Consider the following 22,098-nt stretch of genomic DNA (forward strand, 5'->3'; position numbering starts at 1 on the left):
TAATCCTTAAAGCAACTCTGTGAGGAAGGCAAGGCAAAGAGTAACCTCACCACACAGAAGGGAAACTGAAACCTGAGGCTCGGGCAGGCTAAGGGGTTTGCCCAAGGTGACTCAGAGTAGGTCTATAACAACACTGATCATCAGACGCTCCAATGGCAAGAACTAGAAAAATCTCTTTAAATTTATAAAGATGAAATCATTTCTAGAAATATTTATTACAAGGCAGAGCAGGTTACCGGGCACGTATGGAGTCAAGCTAACACATTGCTGATAACCGCAGTGGGTTCAAATCGTCTAAATTCACACACTCACAAAACCCCCTCCCCACCAGGCCTTCAGAAACTCAGGACGTCTCTGTGGACCATGGCAGCTCTCAGGAGGGAATTATCTAGAGCGAGAAGAATCTTGTTTTCTTTCACAAGACTTGGCTGGTAGAGGGATGTGTAAGTAATCACAGTGCTTAAAACCAAAAAAAAAAAAAAAAAAAAAAAGCCTTGTCAGTTCAGAATTCTATTTTGCAGCCTAGCAATGACCCTTAAGCGCTGCTCTGAATGGAAGCACCCTGAACACTGGGCCGGTCTCTTCTGTAAGCTGGGACTGGGAGAAGCCCGAGAGGCCGTTACTGGAAGCAGTAACGAAAGCAGTGCGAAAAGCCACTGGATAAGCATGCCTAGTACTGAACTCCACAAAGCAACTCACGCTGCAAAATCCTTCTGGTTTCATTTTCAGAAATGCATGTGTACTTCAATCTTATGCCTGATGCCTACACAGAAGGAAATGTCTCTCTTAAAATAAATCCTAAGGAAAAGACAAAGTAACTTTAACATAGCAGGATTAAAAAAAAATAAATCAGGGGAGGGTACACATGAGGTCCACTCCAGTTTTCATGATGACTGCTCTTAGGCAAATGATGAACGTTTTGTTTTTGAAAACTGCAACAACTCCCTGTCAGGTATCCACATGCTTTTCCAACAATATGATAAAAAGATTGCACGAATGCCAGTAACATCGTGCACTTACCTGGTCTCTTGGGTGACTTCAGCTGTAAGAAGAACAACAAAAAAATCTTAGAGAAAATCATTTCAGACACAACTTAAGGTGTCAAAGGTATCAAAGTGATTTAACAAGTAACAATGTGAACAAAATAAAGCAGAAAACCCACATCAAGCCTAAGCTTTCAAATGAATCAAAAAATCAAACTGTACCTTATTTAATGTTCTCAGATCCTCCATGATCTGTTCATCTGTTAACAAATAGTTTAGCTGGGGTGTTCAGAGTTAAAGGAATGTGTCTGTAAAGGATGGTTTCCAAGCAAATAAACAAAACGGTGCCAGCGTGTGAGAATGTACAAAGTGAGAGTTTGTTCCACCATGCTTCTACAGTTTGCCTCTTGGAATTTTTTGATCCTCCTACTAAACGTCATGAAGCCAGGTACCTAAAAGAATTCACATCCCCCCCATCTTACAAACTTCTATGGTAAGAAGGTGAAATGAGACCCCACAGGTAACTACAACAACAGTGAGAGCCCAGGCCACAGTAAAGAACTTCATCCTCAATTTGTGAAGTGCTTTTGTTCCAAAGATCTGAGACTTCCACACAGGAACAGGATTAATCTTGCCTAACAGCTTCAATTCTCAGTTGGTAAGATGAAGGGAACGTGAAGTTATGCCCCTTCCTCGTGGCAGACAAATAACAAAACCATTTTGTACAAATGGCTACTTATTATCTCCTCGAGAGGCTGGAAACAACACTCCCTCATGTGTCCCCTTCCCACTCCCACTGTTATGATTAAAGGGGCTTCTTGATGTCCGACTGAAATCTTTTGCTTTAATTAAACAACAGTTTGCAATCCACTGTTTGGGGGATATAGCTGACTGAAGTACGAAAGGCAAGTATTACGGTCCTCACTTCACAGGTGGGAAAATCTAAGGCACGTGAATCTCCCAGTGAGTGTTAAAACCAGCACAGAGTCCCTTTCCAAATAACTGCTGTCTATAAATTCCTCCCACTCAAAGCAGTAACAATTGAGGACTCCAATCATAAAATGGCCATCCCCTATCTCCTGGATAAATACATGTGCTTTCCAACCAAACATGACAATTTCTGAAGGACAACGGCCATGTGTATTCTATCAAATGGAAAAGTAAAGGATTCAACAGTCTAAAGGAAAAAAAGTGATTAAGGCTTGATGCAACGGATATCAGGAGCAGGTTTTCGCCTCTTGTCTGGGATGGGGACAGGATCATTTGGTCGCCTCCGCAACTTTCTGGTCATGATGGGTTTCACTTCCATAGAATCTGTGGCAAGAATGGAATGGGTAAATCTATCCAACTCCAACCTGAAGTCAGCAAGAATTCGCAGCGTAAGAGTATCGGCCCCAGAGCCACCCAATCAGAACTGTTTTATCGGGGACGTCTGGTCCACACGTGGCCCCAGTCAGACACCATATCACACTTTCGAGGGGTCTGTGCTCAGGAGACTCAGACCTGCTGACCTAAGAGCACAACCCTCTCAGAGACACAGCCCCGTCCTGCAGCCTCCCACTGCAGCCACGGCTGGCATCTCTCCGGCTCCCTGGAAACTAGGAATTTTCCTCTCCCTCCCTCAAATCAAGAGGCCACAGAGCAGTAGCCTCTTGGGACAGGAAGGAACCTTTGGGTCGGCTCAGCTGACTAATTCCCGCTGTTCCCGCAGAGGGTGGGTAAACCAAAGCCCACCGGCATAAAAGGCCCTTTGAGAGGCCTCTGGCCTCAGGCCCAACATTTTTACTTGAGATTTACAAACCTGGGCTCTTTTCATTTTACTTTATAACCTTTTGTGACTACTTGACTATCCAGACTGATACCCGGAGGGCTCCTGAGAAAGGCCTCCTTTCCTCCTCCTTGACTCACCCCCTCACTGCACACTCTCTCCCCCCGCCGTGGCCACACAGATCTCTCCTTCTCTCCTGCTCTGCCTCCTTGGCGTTCTTCTTGCTGGCCTGCTCCTTAGACACTGGGGCTCTGCGGGGTCCAGTCAGTTCTCAGCCTGGATCCCGGTGAATCTCCCGTCACCAGCCCCAGCCCCACCCACCCTGCTGCATGGCATCCCACACCCCATGACGTCACACATTCTTCTCCAGGTTCCACATGAACCCACTTCTCCCCCATGTCTCAGGCCCCAAGGCCATCTCCCCAACAACCCACCCTTCCCGGCCGGAGCCAACTGCCATCTGTGACTTGTTTTCCTTCACCCACACATCAGATCCACCAGATAATGGCCGTTCTGCCTTTGAACCGCCTCTCAACTCCATCCCCTCATCATACCCTCGTCTCCCTCAAAGGGATCTTCCTAAGACACAAACCGGATCATTTAGCACATCACTCTTCCTAGGAAACGTTTCAATGGCTCGCCATTGGCTACTGAATAAAGGCCGTGTCTCCCTTCCAGTCTCCCTCCTTTCTCCTTCCTTCACACAGAGCCTGGGAACAAGCTTTCAGCTATTCTGTTACCCAAAGGCGCCTTGCTTTTTATGCCTTCAAGCCTCTGTGTGCTGTCCTCTGCCTACCCTCCTCTTTTCTGCCCAGAAACTCCTACACAACATCCTTTGAGAGCCAGCTCAACACTCCCCCTGCTGTGATGGCTTCCACGGAGTCACGCCACCTTCCAGTAACCAGAGCATCTGTACAAACCCCTACCACCAACCGCCAGCGTCTGGGACATTCCCCCAGCAGACGCATGGATTCCACCCCATCGCTGAGCGATAGTTCTGGCGCACGGGAGGGGCTGGCTGCACAGGGTTTCCTGCAGAACTAGATGAGGTCAAGTCTGATGATGAGATGCAGTTAATTCATGACTACGCATCCTATGTGCAGAGCAGACAGGACAGCCTTAGGGAATTCAACGTAGCCTGTCCACCACGGCAACTCCCGAGACCCGAGAGGCCTTGGTTTGTGCGAACAAAGTCAAAAGACATTTCTGCGTGTTGCTCTTAAGAAGAGAAATGGGCAATACTGACTTTTCTCCCCTAGGAATGGAGGTAAAGTGATCAGAACCAGTGACCTAATGAACATTCATAAAGGTGTATTCAGAAGTTGGGACGGAAGGAAGGAGGACAAACACGCACCCACCCCTGGGAAAGGGGGGGCCTTCTCCCTAAAAGACACCTCTTACCCTATGCTGAGAGGCCACCCTTCTCCAGTTTCTTACTGGCCAGTTGGGTGGGTATCCCTGCGGCAGCTGTGTGACGTAAGGCAGGCTGCGTAAATACTCTTACGTCTCAAGTTTCCTCATCCATAAACTGGAAATATCAATAACACTTCCCTCGCAGGGTGCTGTGAAGATTACATGACATGATACATGTGAAACCCTCAACATAGTGCCTGGCATAATGAGAGTTCAATCAATGCCAGTTTTTATTATCATGTTCTTGGCCAGGAAAAAAATCATACAAAGATCTTTTTGAAAAGTCAAGGCACAAATAGCTGAAACAGAAGTTATACACTTGAAGGAAAGTGATGTCAACAGTGAGGCTTTGCAACATTCAGACCTAATTTGGAAGACCAAAGAGCACCAGAGAAAAGGCACCAGAGACAACAGCCAAGTGTGCCCTACCCTCCAGGGGTGGGAGATGCATGATGGAAGCAAGCAAAAGTAGAGCTGAAAGGATCTGGGAATAAGCCGGTCTGACCATGGCCAAAAAACTCAGAAAAAAATAACTCCATCACTCACAAAGCAGAAAACATAATCAAATTCTCCGTATGAGACGGTGAAAATCAATCCACATTATTGGTCTAGTCACGGTAATAACCTAATCAGTTTACCCAAAAGACTACTTCAGCGCAAGGAAGGTGCTCTGAAGAAGCCGCTAAAATTAATTAGCACGTCCCCATCACCAGCCAGGAGAGTGAGTGAGGAGGGAGCAGTCCTGGCCAGGGGTCCAGGTGGAGGATGTGATTTGAGGGGAAGAGCAACATGTAAGTATCACAGCCCAGAACTACACAGTATGATTACCTACTTAACTCACTTTGTTCCAATCCCAGCCAGGTATGCATGGTCAGCTTCTACAGACGATTTTTTCATAGAAAGATGGGATGTGCTGACCACCTGGGTCTGAGTGGGCCTGGAAATCCTATTTCTCACCAGAAGAAACAGGCTGGCAGGCTGGGTTTGTTTGTTTGTTTATTTATTTATTTTTAACATCTTTATTGGAGTATAATTGCTTTACAATGGTGTGTTAGTTTCTGCTTTATAACAAAGTGAATCAGCTATACATATACATATATCCTCATATCTCCTCCCTCTTGCGTCTCCCTCCCACCCTCCCTATCCCACCCCTCTAGGTGGTCACAAAGCACCGAGCTGATCTCCCTGTGCTATGTGGCTGCTTCCCACTAGCTATCTGTTTTACATTTGCTAGTGTATATATGTCCATGTCACTCTCTCACTTCATCCCAGCTTACCCTTCCCACTCCCCATCTCCTCAAGTCCATTCTCTATATGTGTCTTTATTCCTGTCCTGCCCCTAGGTTCTTCAGAATTTTTTTTTTTTTTAAGATTCCATATATATGTCTTAGCATACGATATTTGTTTTTCTGACTTCCTTCATTCTGTATGACAGACTCTAGGTCCATCCACCTCACTACAAATAACTCAATTTCATTTCTTTTTTATGGCTGAGTAATATTCCACTGTATATATGTCAAGCTGGGTTTATTAACATCAGTCTTCTGGGAGTTTGGCCAGGAGGAGTCCCAAGGGCTCAATCTAGGTGCGCTGACAAAAACCAAACTTCTGGAACTGAAACTCAGACCTTGGAGTGTGGCCACCCTGGAGAAGGCACTCCAGCAGGAAACAGCTTCCTCTCGGACACCGTGCACCAAGCACAAAGCATCTCCAACTGGCTTCAACCAGAAAGCCTCCCTAAACCAGAGGCCTATCTGTAGGTTTGGTTCCTGTGAACAAGTGGGGATAAAATCTGCAGAATCTAAACTGAACCTCCAACAATTAAACCAGAGGCAGGGGAGCATCCGTGACAGAAAACACCAAGCAAGCGGTGAGACCAGGTGCGCAACTCCCCTCCACACCCCTGGGTATATGTGGCCTTGAATCGCGTAAATCCTACTGGTCTGCTCTCCAGACGGGCCTGCCGGCTAAGAAATGGGAGCGCAGGATGAGGCAGTGCTAAGCCACAGCCCTATGGAGACATAGTCCTGATAATACTAATTACCTGCAATTAACACACAACTATGGGGTACTGGCTGGCCTTTGGCTCTGCACTTCTCAAGGCAGAGTCATTCACTCCAATAGCTCACCCGCTTACAGGGCACAGATGCAGTAAAAGCTTCACTTTAACTTCACTTTAACATACTTGCACCATGAAAACAAACTCATACTTGTTTAGCTACTGAAAAAACAAAAATTAGTTGCATGGATTCAAAGGAACATCCTTTTAAGTAGGAATGTGACAGAAAAGCCTTGGTAGAGTCGACACTGCAGCAGATGGGCAATTACCCCCAAACCAGGGGCAGCGAGCCACGGGGCTGGACTGAAGGCCCGGACCAAACCCCAAGACACCCCTCTCTAATGGCAACATCACAAATCCAGGCTGCATGGTGACCACAAACAGGGGCCTGAAGTCGGGGGGGGGGGGGTGAGGGGGAGGGGGTGGATAAAAATCAAGGTTAGGTCAGCGGTGGCCAAACCAGGGTAGGAAGGAAGGGACCAATTTCCATTAGGCCACAGCTGCCCGTAACACAGGGTGCATTTCAAGAGTGAACTGATCAAGGCCCACCGCTCTGCATCCTCAGCCCCGTTCAATGGCCTGGACTCCACAACGGCATCATCAAGAAAGAGCGTCTCGGGGACAAGCCCACCCCACCCCAAATCCAGGTCCCCTCTTCCATCCTCCCTCCCCTGACATTTGTGCGGGGCCTCTTCTCCTCGCCTTGACTTCCCTGCTCACGGGCACGTGTTCCGGTGAATCTGTTCCCGTATCACTACAACCACATGTGCCTCTTAAAGTTTTACAATCAGTGAAAACCAGCCTGACACATCTTTACCTTCATTTATTTAGGATCCCCCTCTCTCAAAACTACCTCACACTGGGGAAAGCACAGAAACCGTGTCAGTCTTGCAACTATGAGGACATAAGCTCCTCGAGGACAGAGACCTCCCTATCAACCTCATTCCGTGAAGCACTTGGACCACAGGAGTCCACGGGGTTTAGAGTCGGTATAACGCGGTGGTTAAGAGAACATGCTCGGGGCCCGAGGCTGGCTTACGCACCACCTCACTGGGGCACTCGGAGCAAACGGCTCCGTTCCTGCACGCCTGCCCCGCCAAGTCGTCACAGGAGTCTCAGGAGCTGAATGAGGTCACAGCTTCCCCGGCCCTTAGTGCCCACTCTGCGTGCCAGCCACTCGGGGCACCATCTCCTCTCACCTCTACACCAAACCTCCACAGCGGGTTCTATCGTGTCCTTGCCAAATGACAAAACTCCGCCACAGAACCAAGTTCACGTCTGGGCTGTGATTCATCCACATCTGTCAGCCTTCAGCAGCAGCTGTAGTATTTTTATATTATACCTGGCTCGATGTAAACACTCAGAGCTTCTGTTTGATATTATCATTACTCATGCCTCCCGCTATGAATCCAGTAACATCTTTTTTTTTTTTTAAAACTATTTATTTATTTATTTATTTTTGGCTGCGTTGGGTCTTCATTGCTCCGCCTGGGCTTTTCTCTAGTTGCGGCGAGCAGGGGCTACTGTTCGTTGCGGTGAGCGGGCTTCTCATTGCGGTGGCTTCTCTTGTTGCGGAGCACAGGCTCTAGGCACGCAGGCTTCAGTAGTTGTGGCTCGTGGGCTTTAGAGTACAGGGTCAGTAGCTCTCCCACGTGGCGCGTGGGGTTCATTGCTCCGCGGCATATGGTATCTTCCTGGACCAGGGCTCGAACCCGTGTCCCCTGCACTGGCAGATGGATTCTTAACCACTGCGCCACCAGGGAAGTCCCCTGAATCCAGTATCTTCTAAAGGAACCTCACAGGCTTTACTGAAGTCATGAATAACTTCCACAGGGGCCTGAGGGTTGAAAGATGCCCCTGGTGAGGCAAGAACTTAAAAAAGAAGATGAAGTGGCAGTTAGTGGGCTGTTGGCAGAAAGGAGAAAAGGTGGCTGGCATAAGGTAAGAGGACACATGAACTAAGAATGATAGAGCGCCCCACGTTTTCAAGCTCATGAAGCTCTCGTTGATTATTGGGGTTACTGAGAACCTTGGCCTCAACTGCAGAGAAAAGTCACCCTCAGGTAATTCTACCTATAACCTCACTACTCCAAGTGTGGTCTGACCAACAGCATCACCAGCCCCTGAGAGGTGGTTAGAAGTGCAGGATCACTGGCTCCACCCCAGACGCCGTGAACCAGAATCTGCATTTTATCAAGACTCCCGGCTGACTCACATACGCATTCAAGGTGGGGGAATCACCGACCTATAATCCATCCCAGTTCCTCTGCCGACAGGACACCTTTCTGCCTGCACAACCCAGCTCTCCCAGGTTCTCCATCAGTGCTTCAGGCGGTGAAGAGAACGTCCCACCAATTCCCACAGATGGCTGGAAAGGCGGAAATCCTGTTTGCACAGAGCAGGTCACTGGGTATGCCTGTTTCCAATGCGTTATCTGGTTTAAGCTTCTCATCGGCCTCGTACTCCACTGTGTTTTTCAAGAGATCTTCATGTTGAACTGGAAAAGGAGATTTTAAGAAGTATGTTTTCTGGGCAGAGCTAGGCAACACTGACACTGGGCATCAATCCACAGAAGTGAATCAGTCACTCGGTGAGAGGAAGGAAACCAGGCCTTTAAGTCGACACCGTAACAGCACCATCTGTGGAAGCGCTCATTATGCTTCTAGCTCCAGTGCCTTCTCTTTAGACGCTCCATCATGACCTTGGCAGTGCTTTCCATACCAAGGGTACCAAAGGGCTTGAGGAAGGACATCAGTACCTTTAATGCCCATGGCTAGCTTTAAGCACTTCTGTAATCTATTTTACTGCCTCACAAATGACTTCCCTGCATTTATTTGTCTTTTCTACCCTGGCACGTTTGGCCGCTCAAGTCACTGAGGATGCCTACTGTCCCCGTTAAGATTCCAGCTGTAAAACTGCCTGGCCAAACAGCGTCTATCGCTTGTCAATAATTAGGCTGCCAAATCACAGGTGAGGTGATGACAGCCTTCCCCGCAGATGGAAAGGGAGCAGCTATAAACTGACAATATTTCCCACCAGCCTAATGAAGGCTCAGAGCATCTGGTGGCTCTAACGGAGAGCGATGAGGCGTCAATGCCAGCCGGAGCCACCGTCGGAGAAGATGGTGTGCAGGTCAGAAGACAGGCACGCCGACTGGGACCGGACAAGGCACCAATGGGCTTGCAGTTTAATTAAAAAAACGTGTCAACAAGAATAAGACGGTGCTGTTCTGAAGACGTTATTTCAGCATCCATTCTCACCAAAACACATTTCTGAGCCACTGCCAGTGGTCTGCAAGGAATTCATTCCTTTTGCCAAGTCTTTCAATGAGGAAGGTATATCAGAAGAGAGATTTTTCAAGAGTCAGACCCCTACTTTAGACACAACCACATGATCATCGCTGTATCGTGGGGACTGGAGCTAGAAGTTTGTGTCAATGGGAGGGCCATGTTAGCCAACAGCACCAGAAATACCAGAGGGGAAATACAGCTCTTAACTGTTACTTTTAGTTTCAAAGTCAGCCCCAAGGACTTACATAACAACAAGGTATTTCTTAAGGACCCCGACAAAAATCAGACATGCCAGAACTCCAGGACCTTCTGAACATGATTATAAGAGTGAAATTTTAGGGTGTGCGGAAGGCATGTCACTTACACACCCAAGAGACAAACTCACCACTGACGTGCCTTGCAATATTTGCTGATGGAAAGAAATTTTGCCAAGTTCCAAAATAGCTAGTTCAAGCCGATTCCCATCCTGTATCCTTCTCAGTGTTGTTGGTCTACATATGGCAACAGAAGAGGCAGCCCATATTGCCTCTCCCTTAAACTTGCCTACAACCTGCTGAGTTCCCATATGCGGATGACTGAATCCTAGAAGGCCAGGAAGGGACTGGCTCCGAGTCTAACGTAACTTTCCTGCCTTTACAAGAGAACGGTTCAGTTTAGCTACCCCTGCTGAAACGGTAACAACTCTTTCTGAAATGTTCACAGTAACACCTGGGGCGAAGGGATCTAATAGCACAGATGACACAGCCAAAGCCTCTGTTCTCACACCTGGGTCAAAGGAAGACAATGCCTTTTCCATAATGAAGGTAGAATGAAAAAAACAAAAGTAGAGGGATTCCTACCACCACAGAGGGACCAGGGTAATTTGTGAATATAACCAAGATAGGAATGGCAGCCGACCCAGCAATTACATTAAATAAAGCATAAGCCTGAAGTTGCAGTCACTATTAAAGATCTACCCTTTAATCTACCCAACACCTGTTATGTACAGGGCCCTGTACTAGGCACTCGTATTTCTAACCACAGTCTTGTAAGATAAGATATGATCAGCCCCATTTTATAGAGGGGGAAATTGGCTCAGAGGGGTTAAGTGGCTTGACTAAAGTCACACAGCCAATACAAGATAGAGCTAGAACTCTGACCCACCACGTGAAAGCCCACCCTCCTTTCAGCTCACTCTGCTCTGATGAGGAACCAACAGGAGTCAGCACCGGAGCACTGCCCTTCCCCCAGGGTCCCCCTCGGGTCTCCCAAGACCCTGCTCTGTGGTGCTTTCATACCTCCAGTCAGTTCCATCGTTAGCTTTTCATTTTCAATCATTTTCTTCTTTTCTTCTAGCTCGGCAATCAGGTTCTCTTTCAGCTCAACCTTCTTGTCTTCAAATTCTTTCACTGCCGCCTTCTTTTCTTTGATGTAATTTCTTTCCACTTGTTCAGTCTGAGCAAAAGAGAGACACAGGCTGGGGCTACACGACCCTGGCAGCCAGGGCTCCAACACAAAGCCTGGCTCTGTGCACAAGCACAAAGGAAATACGCTTACTATAAAGAAGAGAAACAGCTGCAGTCAACACACCAACTTTCAGAAACAGGGTGTCTGGGAGCAAGTTTTCCAACGAATGCGTGAAACTGAACCACACTTCTGGTTTTTATGTGCATACCTCACTCATGACTCAGATCTATTTCCTCTCTTCCACATCTTATATTTTATGGGTTGTATGTGAAAACAGAATGTAAGTTTCTCAGAAACAGTAAATAAACCCTTTTGAAGACACAATTTCGAAGGAAAATAGTACATTCCAGATGAAATATCTATACTTAAAATAGTTACAGGATACCAAGTCAAGACGGCCTGAGTCACTCTTTTTTTTGACGCTTACAGTAAGATAAAGGCCAATGAGAGGGCAGGATCACTTCTTAGGTGCCTGAACCCCTAGGTACCCAAACCCTGAAATTATACTGAGTAAAATAAATGCGTAAGCATCCATTTTCCAAATCTCACTGTTGCATTAAGAACAAGGGGGCTCCTGTTGGGCTACAACTGTGGACCCTGTGACCCCTGGGCTGTGGCCGCGTGTGTCGCATTCACTTCAGTCCTGACACCGTTTCTCATACGCGGCTTTGATAAACTATGACCCCCCTGCCCCCCCCACACACACACCAGCCTCCCAGAAGCAAGCACATTACCCAAGATTCCAGCCCTCATCTCTGCCTGTAGCACCACACCTCACACACAACCAGCACTCAGACGTCTGCTGAGTGAAAGATCTTAATCCATCTTTCCGACCCAACCAGGGTTTCAGCTGTAAAACGGAGCCAATTCAGAGACCAGGCTGCTTTGAGGACCAGTATAACAAACTATTAGGCCACTGTAATTCAGACATACTCCCAAATGGCTTTAACGTGAGTTAAGCGTCGACAAGAAAGCGGTCAAGTGTGAGTATCCCCTAGCCCCTCTGTGATAAGCAGAAGCTGCCCAACCAACAAACGAATAGATGGAATTTCTGAACTGAGACCAAATGTCCTTCAGTCAAACAGAACACTGACGGAGGCTTCTGGGGGGCTTCCCAGCTGTCTACGTGGTAATGGAAGGAAAGGCCACCGGATCGGTTGGGAGAGCAAGATTCCAGTCTCAGAATGAGCCTGCAAGCCCAGAAGACCCGTGGTACTTACTTCCAGCTGGAGGAAGAGTTCTGAAAGAGATAAAACATGCAATTAGATTCACCAGGCTATGCCACCTTTCTAGACAGTGACGTTAGGATTCATTTAGAAGCAGTAATTGCTTTCTGAAAGCACGGCTGCAAGGAGAAAATGTTTCCGTCAGTAAACCGTTGACATACGTGAAGGGGTAGGATGCTAGAAGCATGCGTGTCTAGTTGAAATCTGACCCTGAACAGAATTCGCTCTGGCAGCTCTGCCCAAGGGTGAAAGCGAGCGGCAGGAACCAAACCACCCTGGAGAAATAAATAAAGTTAGCCCCTCTTTCACTCAGTACACACCCTCAACAGCCCTACAGGGCAGGAGGAAGGAACAACGCAGTTACTCCAGAAGCAGAGGCCACATGGATATTTTTAAAGCCCCTCGCACAGGGCTCTGCATGGTGAGGAAGGGCATTCCCCGAGCGTTCAGAGGGCAGAGGTCCGGAGCCCTCCTGTGGCTCTGCTCACACCCAGGCCTCCACCTGCAATGTCCTCTGGTCTCCGACCGCAACTCAGAATTTCAGACTACTGCAGCCTCCTCCTTGAGGCCTTTTCCGAGGCCCCTTCGCTCACCAAGCCCCTCTCAGACACCTCAGAGTATCCACTGCCCAGTATCAGCAGCTTACTGAGCACCCACTGCGCGCCAGGAGATCGGTGCCTGTTTACCCAGGAGCTCCCCGACCTCCAGACACTAAGGTCCTGTGCACACTGCGCATGTGGAACCAAACAGGTCCACGGCTTCTTTTCTGGGTGACATCTGAGCTGCTGCACACGGTCCACAAAGACTGCTGGTGGAGCGGCAACTCCAGGGGGTGCTGTTCCCACCGGACCACGGTCTCCTCTGCAGACCCTATGGATCCATCCCCCCATAAAAGAGCACATATGCACAGTCACACATAAAATCTTGAGAGTTTCAGGAACTCGAGATGAAGCATCTAGACATCCATCAACTGTTGAATGAGAAAATTAATTGAGGAAAATGGACCAGCCACTCACTATTTTCTAACCCCCAGAAATCCTCATCACCTTGGCACCGGGAAGCGTGAGGCACACGAGCCCAGGCGCACCCAGCCCAACACACTCACTCCTGACTGCTGCAGACCCATGCCCGCGTGAACGGGCCACATATCTGAAGTTTGCGCTGTTCGGAGCCATCACCTCTGCACCAGCAAGTCAAGCGACACGTAGCACTCGGAGCTGGTAGCGGTTGTTTCAAAGCAGCCAGACGCCAGACACAACAAGAGCAGGCAGATCAGCTCTGCACGGAATGTGCTTTTTGAAGCTCAAGGTGTGACGGATTCAGGAGCCCCTCTGCATTTTCACCTGGGGGCAGGGGTGGCGGGGATGTTTATGAAAGACACCGAGGACAGGACTGAGAGTAGAATTCAGAAAGACAAATCAACACTCACCCTGCAGTTCTCGCTTAAGAGAAATGGCTCACATCAATTTTCTTTCCCTCCTTACATCTCAAACCAGTTCCACGAGATATTAGCAGTGCTCTCTCCAAATGGGGAAACTGAGGCTCCAAGAGCAGACGCGTGCTAAAAGGCTTACACCCTAAGGGATGGGAGGAAGCCCTCAACCTGGGACCTCAGCCTCCACAGCACCCCCCCTCCCTGCTGAAAGGGGCTCCAGGAAGGAGGCTGAGGAGTTTCAAGATGCCTGAGGAGATGCCTCAGGAACTGAGAGTGGGGCGGGGAGAGGGGTGCTGGGTCGCCACAGCAGTCCTATCGCCCACCTTCCCTGCACCCCCTACCCTGCAGCTCCTTTTCTGTGCCTTGATGGACATGGGCATCTATTCACTGAAGGAAACAAAGAAGGGTTCCATCCACAGAAAGCTGCAAAGTCAATGGATCAGAAAGTGAAAGGACAGCAGCCTAAGGCCACTCATTGGGGAAGAAGATGAACAGTCCTACATAAGTGCAGCTTTGGAGTCTCTCTTCCCCAAAACTCGCCCCACAATGGGATAGCTGAAACACGTTTTGGAGAATGGCTCTTCTGGCCACATTACGTCCCAATCGATGATCAGCCAAAGGAGGAAAATTTGACGAGGATTTATTTCCAGTTAAGAGAGAGCCTCACCTGCATTTCGTATCCTCTCTTTGTACTGCTGATCTAGTTTTTTCATCCTCTTCTGATATTCCTGTAATGTACCTGATTGAGATTTACAAAATAGTTACTATGAAGCTCAAATTGCTCTACATTTTGGTTTTCTAGCACCGACAGTGAATGTTTTAAAAAACATTAGAGTAAAACACACACCATGGAAAGGCACCCTTGAGTAGAGGTAACTTGGTTCCCAAGCAAGATGCACAGCAGAAACCCCAACCAGTGGCTTTCAGACTCTCTAGCAAGTGAGGAGTAGAAGAAAGCTGCACCCATCCACCAGTGACTCTCATCACTCGCTGCTACAGTTTCGGTCTGTGGGCCTCCCTTTCCTGGAAAAAGCTCACTCTCCCTCAGTAAGGTCTAGATCAATGCCATCCAGTAGAACTTGCTGTGCAACGGTGGAAATGGTCTATTTTGCCCTGTCCAGTATGATAGCCCCGAGTCACATGTGGCTATGAGCACGTGAAACGGGGCTAGTGCAAGCCGGGAACTGAATTGTTAATTTTATTTAACTAAATTTAAATAGCCGCGTGTGGCTAGTGACATTACTGGACAGCTCAGTACAGCGTCTGACCAAATGGCTCTTCCCTGAGCAGCTAATTATGAGGGTCCCAATCAGCGTGGGAAGTGTTTTCGGATGACAATGCTTCAGTGAGCTATATATACGTATTTTTTATTATTTATTAATTAATTTATTTATTTTTGGCTGCGTTGGGTCTTCGTCGCTGTGCGCGGGCTTTCTCTAGTTGCGGCAAGCGGGGGCTACTCTTCGTTGCGGTGCGTGGGTTTCGCATTGCGGTGGCTTCTCTTGTTGTGGAGCACAGGCTCAGTAGTTGTGGCTCGTGGGCTCTAGAGCGCAGGCTCAGTAGTTGTGGTGCACGGGCTTAGCTGCTCCGCGGCATGTGGGATCTTCCCGGACCAGGGCTCGAACCCGTGTCCCCTGCATTGGCAGGCGGATTCTTAACCACTGTGCCACCAGGGAAGTCCCCAGTGGGCTATATTAATGGCATCTTTTTCAAAATCCCCCACTCAACCCTGCCGGGCACACCTTACAGACCTGCTAGAGTGGGACATATTTCTTTCTCTAGCAATACTTCCATTACCATGGGAGGAAAAACTAAAACAAAGGTGTGTGATTGCAAGTCACGGGAACATGTTTCACCATGAAGGAGAAACCAGTATAAGATGGGCTGCTCCAAGCAATGGAAGCACCTCGTGGAGCAGTAGTTTCGGAGCCGGGGGCCCCACTGAAGCAAGCCGAAGAGCTACTGACGGCAGCCGCCGACGCCGGGCTGTCACCGGGGGCCCAGCAGTGCTGGTCGCCCCTCACACACAATCTCACCTGCCTCTACTTTCTTCATTTCACAGATTAGAAGACAAATTAAGCAAGAGACAGTGAAGTGCCCAAGGTCAGATTTCTAGAAAGCGGCGCAGGTGGGATTCAAGCCCGCCACAGGAATGGAGAGCCTGGGCTCTTCAGCCAGTGCCGAACTGCCTCTGGCAGCAAACAGCCTTCAACAAGACACAGCCCACTCGGAGTTTACAAAGTAAAAAGAGAAAACACGGTGAGAAGGACCCACAGCTCGTTAGCATTCAGTTTAGAAAGAACAGTACAATTATATTTATCCTTGGTAACGCATCTCTCCTAAAAACAGTCAGCTTTGGGCATGGCGGTTTCCAGTTCTTGCTCTGCAGAAGGTCTTAACTGAGACTTCAGAAAAGTCTGAAAATTGCCACTTAACTGACTGCTAAAATCAGCCAGACCAAATTTTAAATCACTCCCACTTCACTGAGAAGTGAAATACACAGATTTCAAAGGTGTGTGATATTAGGAAGTATGTTTAGAAAAGAAGGATTAAATCACACACCAACCTTCTTGCAGTTGTTGCAACTGTCTCTTGAGAGAAGCCAGTTTATCCTGATACATCCTGTAAAAAAAAAAAAAAAAAAAGGAAAGCCACACTCAGAGACAAAAACATCCAATACCCAATTCAATAATAATTTACATGCAGAAATTACCTGGGCTTTTATGGAAATGTCATTATTAATGTCCCTTAGGGAGAGAGAAAACTAAAGTCTGCTGGTGGTTTAAAATGTGCCCACAGCTAAAGGGATCAGAAAGGGATAAGGATTCTGTGTTTTTGAATAGTTTCCCAGTTTTGTAGATTCTCCTGTGTTCTCTCACCTTTAGAGAATCAGTCTAAAATCTACAAATAGGAAGACATGAAAAGTATTAATAAATAAATGACAATGATAAACACAGTTAGGCAAGAACACACACAGAAAGATTGGAAGTGTGATGCCATTTTCTTGGGGATTCAGAAGTGTAACATACACACGAAAATGTAAAAAGCGTTAAATGCAGCTCTCATATCAACTCTACAATCAGATCATAAGTTCCAAAGGAGTAAGATTCTGCCTCCAGCACATTTTTCTATATAGATAGCACTGCTGTGTAGGCACTACGTTAATCAACCTTCACGTCATTTTTAAAAACACCTCTTTTATGATCAGAGAAATGACAGCAATTCAGTAACAAAAGTTAAAATGCAGGATTTATTTGCAGCCCCAGTGGGATAAGAACACACAGTACACACAAAGCAAAAGAACCTGGCATGTTTTCTCCCCCTTCACGCTGAATGGATTATAGGCAATTACATACCCTGGTAAGTCTGTTTGAATGGTGGATTTCACACGTCAGTCACGTTTCAGCAATATTTTTGCTTCTACCAGAAAAACACCCCCAATTTCACAGTCACAAAAACAGGACTTGCAACCCATCTAACAGGTAAGAGGCACGACAGCCTCTCGATTACTCCAGTAAGGGCTGCAAACACAACCTGTCTGTCTACAGGCTGAGGAAGAGTAGGCAGAATCTGAGAATTACACGGAAGGCCTTTGTTTTTTGTTTTGGCTGCGCTGCGCAGCACGTGGGATCTGATCTCCCCAACCAGGGATGGAACCTGAGTCCCCTGCATTGGAAGAGTGGAGTCTTAACCACTGGGCCGCCAGGGAAGTCTCAAGGCCTGATTCTTTTAGGGAGAATGCTGATGCTTTCAATGCTCATCTTGAATCACAAAGGGCATTCAATTTTAATCAGTATTATTTTCTACATCATCAAATATTAAGGGGTACGTTCACTTAAACACACCAAGTACAGGAGAGGGAAAGGATGAGAAAGCTGCACACAAGAAGTCAATATCTGGAACCCAGCGCATTTAATTTTCCACCACAGTGAGTGTGCCAGACTACGCCTTTGAATTCTTAGTCGGTCTTTGAAAGAGAGTATTAATAGATTCAAGACGTAAACAACAACAACAAAATTCAGATTTGGAAAAAGAATAGGTACGTAAAAAATACATCTCATATGGGTCCAGGTAAGTCAGTAAGAAGCCTGGAGAGAGTACAAGTGAAATAAAAAGCCAGCACAGTTTCAGGGCTGAAGCTGTGAGAAAAATCACATCAATTATTAAAGCAATCCTTTATTTGGCACTGGTCAGATCTAGCTGAGCTTCCCCTTTGGATTCCAAGGCTTGAAAAGGATGACAGAATCCAGTCGATGGTCACAAAACATTCGTGTATACGGAAAACATTCTATAAGGAAAGGAATGTGAATCATCCAGTTTGATGGTAAAGAATTTAAAAAACCGAATTAAGATCCTCAAAATACATTCCACAAATACTTATCAGATCTATGTTATACTGTGTTGCCCATAAGTTTCTGATAAGAGGGAGTAGTTTTAGTTTCTCTGAGGTGTGGCTCCGCTGGAGGCTTGGGTGTGGATGCGGGGTAAGGGGAAGGGCGCTGGAGCAGGAGTCAGGAGCCCTGCTCTCCAATCCTGGTCTCCCCGAGCTCTCCGGGAGTCCAGCACACCGTCCAGCTTGTAGTCAGTGGTCGGTGGGGTCACGCCCATCTGAGAACCAAGGAGCTGTGAAACACCATTTCCCCCCTCTGGGCAGTCTTCACATTAAAAAAAAAAAAAAAAAAGGCAAGGGTTCTCTCCTGTTACATGGCCTTATTTCCCTGGGAACATTTCCCTCCAGGTTCTTTCTAGCCTTCCCTCAAAAGATTCTTATCACAGGAAGAGCGATTAAATGTGACAAATTTAAAGGGGGGAAATTGCACACATATGCATGGTCTTTGGAAGCACTACGTGAAAACCATACACACGAAATCACTATTAAAGATGCCCTTGTCAATTCTGTACTCCAAAGAAGAAATGTAAAAACCATACTCACTGTTCCTTCATTTCTACATAGTCTTCTTCATCATGCTTTGCCAGGTCAGTTTCACTAGCATCCTCAGTGTCTGTGTAAAAAATTAGGGAAGAAGGTTTGTTAAAATCGTAATTCGTAGAGTTGGTATCACCTGACACAGTGACACTTCACAAACTTCTATAAAATGAATTTCTACTCAATGCAGGCCTGCGTGAAGCCATCAATGAAAAATATTACAACTAATTACTTCAGAAAACGCCATTTCCAACTTGTACACAGCCAGATTTATCCAAAGAGCCTGCGTTTATCTGAAGTGCAGCCAGAGAACAGTGCATCAGACACAGGTGGTCATAGTCAAGGCTGCGACTTCAGCAGAAACAACGCTGGCAGTTCAGGAAAAGGATATGTGGGTGTAAGACTGGAAAACTACAGGCAGCAAGCCCTGCTCACTACTCCAAAACAACCTAATATGAACATTCTCTTCTGGTAAATGCCAGTTTGAACCCCTAAAACATTTTACATCATATATACAAAGGAGAATCCAAACCAACTAAATGAACTCTAATAACCGAAGTATTTTCAAAGGGAGAAGGAACAAGACAAGAAGATCAAACAAAAACTGTTTCAGAACACTTTAAACATTGTCTTTAATTTTTTAACATCTTTATTGGAGTATAATTGCTTTACAATGTTGTGTTAGTTTCTGCTGTATAACAAAGTGAATCAGCTGTGTGTCTACATATATCCCCATATCCCCTCCCTCTTGAGCCTCCCTCCCACCCTCCCTATCCCACCCCTGTAGGTGGCCACAAAGCACCGAGCTGATCTCCCTGTGCTATGCCACTGCTTCCCTAGAAGCATACCAACTCTATACACTAGAGTTGGTAGTATATATATGTCAGTGCTACTCTCTCACTTCGTCCCAGCTTACCCTTCCCCCTCCCCATGTCAAGTCCATTCTCTATGTAAACATTGTTTTTAGAATAAGCAAACGGCTGGAGTGTCCACCTAACTTCAACAGCCCTACTTGAGGGGGGAACAAAACTCAATTTTTGCTTCACTGCTCCCCCTTGTGGGCATTAAAAGCAGTACAAGTGATTCACATTCAAATTCTCTGGTTAAGCCTTGTCTTCAAATGTAGTTTAACCAAATTGTAATTAGTTTCTTCAATTTTGTATCTTCACATACAATTGACTTTTTAAAGGTTGTTGCAGACTCAATCCTCCAGCTACCTTTCCCCCCTCCTTCAGTGAAGAAGCCTACCCAGAGCAGTCATGTGCCAGCCAGCCACAGTACTTGGCACTTGGGAAACTGACATGAATAAAGCATACTCCTGATTCCAAACAGCTGGTCTAGCTTTTGCTCCACGACCCTATTTTGTTCACCCATATGTTCATCTCTTTTTATCTCCTCTTTCTTCTCTCTTGTCCTTTCGTGTTTCCTCATCTTTCTCCTCCTGCAGCCAGCTCCTTCCTCCATTCCACAAAAAGTGTTCCTCAAATTTACCAAGCTTATAAAGCCCAGTTTGAAAAGCCAGGCTCTCAGAGGCAGTAATCATAATGCAAAGAGTGTGGAACTGAAAACACAACACCTGAGCACCATTAAGCAAATCCCTATCCCCCGCCCCCCCGTGCCTGTTTCCCCAATGGTGAAAACTGAGTATTAGACCAAGGACCAAGCCACGTGCTTTATGCCTGTATCTCATTTTATCCTCGCACCTACGCTAGGAAGTAGGTACTACTGACAGCCTCATTGCAGATGGGGAAACTGGGGCTCGGTAAACGTAAGTATTATAAATTGTCTAATATTAAGCTGGGTTCAGTGAGCCAAATTTACACCTAATTCGATTTGCCTGGTTCCAGGTCTCGTACTTTTACCCAACCTGTCCCGCACTGCCCAAAGCAGGGCTGACTTAAGCATTTCCCCGGCGTAGGGGGAGAGAGGCACCTTAGTAACTAGAAAGCTAAACCGGGCTTTGCTCTGAGCCTCTCAGGAACTAAATAGCGAGGAGTACTCCGTGGACCCAATGAATGGCTTTCTCATTCCAACCAGTGAAGACCTGAGGTGCAGAGACAGCTGGGGGAAGAGGGGCAGAATCTTAAAGGGACCTACAGCTCTGACAACAGCTTCTTAAGGCCCTTCTCCGCATAACTGTAGGATACAACGTCCTCAGGACTTCGCCTTCCACAGCACCTGTCGGGATAACTTCCGGGAGCCGCGCTCCTCCCGGCGGCCCCTCCAACCGCCCCCAAACCGCAGAGGTCGCCCCGCCCCTCTCCCAGGCAGCCCCACCCCCTCCCACTGCTGTCCCATCCCCACCCGGGGCTGCCCGGCCCGCGGGAAGACGTACCTTCGTCCGACTCGCGGCCCCGGCAGCTGCGCTCGTCGTCCTCGGCGCTCTCCAGCTCTTCGTCCTCCTCGGGGTAGTACTCCGGAGCCGGCGGCGCTCCAGCCGGGGCCGGAGCTGGAGCTAACAGCCCCGCAGCACTCATGTCGCCTCTGCCCGTAGCTGAGCGTGCCACCGGGGATCCGCGGCCACCCGCCCTGCGGACTCCACGTCCGCGTAGCAGCGCCCGAGGGAGCCGCCGACTCGAAGAGCCGGAGCCGCGGCTACCCCTTCCCTGTCTTCGCCAAGCTCCGCCCCGCGCGCTCGCTCTCGGCAACGGGGGCCTCGCGCCGGCGGCGACTTCCGGGTCGGGAGCTGCCCGAGGACCGCCTGACTCCGCCATCCTAGAGGGAATGGAGAGGCCGCCTGACGCCCCCTTCGCCTTAACCTCATCTCCTTCGTCGCCGTCTTTAAAATCCTCAACGGGTAGTGGAGAATGGCGGAGACAGGCTCTCTGGAGTTAGGCAAATCCTTGGGTAGGCCCAACCGCGGCAAGGACCCCGAAGCTCAGAGGCCACTTCCGAACACAGCCGCTAGGCGGCGCCTGGAGCCAAAACTAAAGAGGTTTTTTTTTTTTAGGGACTTAGGAGGCAGAAGATTTGAAGGGCTCTTGGCAGGTGGAGGTGGTCTCTTTAATTTAAACAGGTGAACGACATGAACCATCCCATTTATAGGTCGGGAAACCTAGACATTTAGAGTTCGCGTGATCATCCCGAAGAAAAGGAGCGTGGCTCCTCCCCTGACTGATTAGAGCTTTATTAAAAACTAAAATAAAAACGAGGATGCTAATATTCCATCCTGGGGTCGGCAAAACTGTATTTTCCCAGTCGGTGGGAGTCCTTTCTTTTTGTGTAGGTTTGTTCAATACGGTATTATCCCGATTTTACAGATAAGAAAAGAGCTGTCAATTGTCTTTTTTAAAAAAAAGCGTCCAGGCTGCCTTGTTTAGACTCTCAGACCCAGGTCCTCTACAGTACAGCTGCCTCATATTTCTCAGAATATAAATTTTTTAAAAGGTAGTTTTCCCCAATCCAATAACTTGCTAACCAACTCTCAACTGAGCAAGTGGAACATTTGCCTGCAGAAAGTTAATTAGGCTCAGGAAAGGAAGGTGCTAGCTGGTAACCCGGAAAACAAGAGAGTTGAATATCTGCATGAATTAATTTGTGTGATTATCTCT

At 47.6% G+C, this 22,098-nt stretch overlaps 1 protein-coding gene across 11 annotated transcripts in view; it reads right to left on the reverse strand.

The window, feature by feature from the left end:
- The window catches only part of SUDS3 (SDS3 homolog, SIN3A corepressor complex component), a 307,067-nt gene extending 285,894 nt beyond the window's left edge, over window positions 1–21,173 (reverse strand). For 9 of the 11 annotated variants that reach the window (XR_005016172.1, XR_005016173.1, XM_036823065.1 and 6 more), the window contains exons 1-10: window positions 20,883–21,166; window positions 20,645–20,725; window positions 18,554–18,623; window positions 16,187–16,242; window positions 14,288–14,359; window positions 12,180–12,199; window positions 10,791–10,947; window positions 2,202–2,297; window positions 1,206–1,267; window positions 1,021–1,042 (exon numbers count right to left, since the gene is read on the reverse strand). Coding sequence is in view for 9 of the 11 variants with exons in the window: in XM_036823065.1 (XP_036678960.1) it covers window positions 1,021–1,042; window positions 1,206–1,267; window positions 2,202–2,297; window positions 10,791–10,947; window positions 12,180–12,199; window positions 14,288–14,359; window positions 16,187–16,242; window positions 18,554–18,623; window positions 20,645–20,725; window positions 20,883–21,024 (778 nt within the window). In the remaining 2 variants the exon portion in view is untranslated. Of the gene's footprint in view, window positions 1–1,020; window positions 1,043–1,205; window positions 1,268–2,201; window positions 2,298–10,790; window positions 10,948–12,179; window positions 12,200–14,287; window positions 14,360–16,186; window positions 16,243–18,553; window positions 18,624–20,644; window positions 20,726–20,882 lie in introns of all 11 variants that reach the window. The other 2 variants (XM_036823066.1, XM_036823073.1) reach the window with 2 other exon arrangements.
- Window positions 21,174–22,098: the final 925 nt, after the last annotated feature.

This window comes from Balaenoptera musculus, chromosome 14, assembly GCF_009873245.2.
Source record: "Balaenoptera musculus isolate JJ_BM4_2016_0621 chromosome 14, mBalMus1.pri.v3, whole genome shotgun sequence".
Classification (NCBI taxonomy): domain Eukaryota; kingdom Metazoa; phylum Chordata; class Mammalia; order Artiodactyla; family Balaenopteridae; genus Balaenoptera; species Balaenoptera musculus.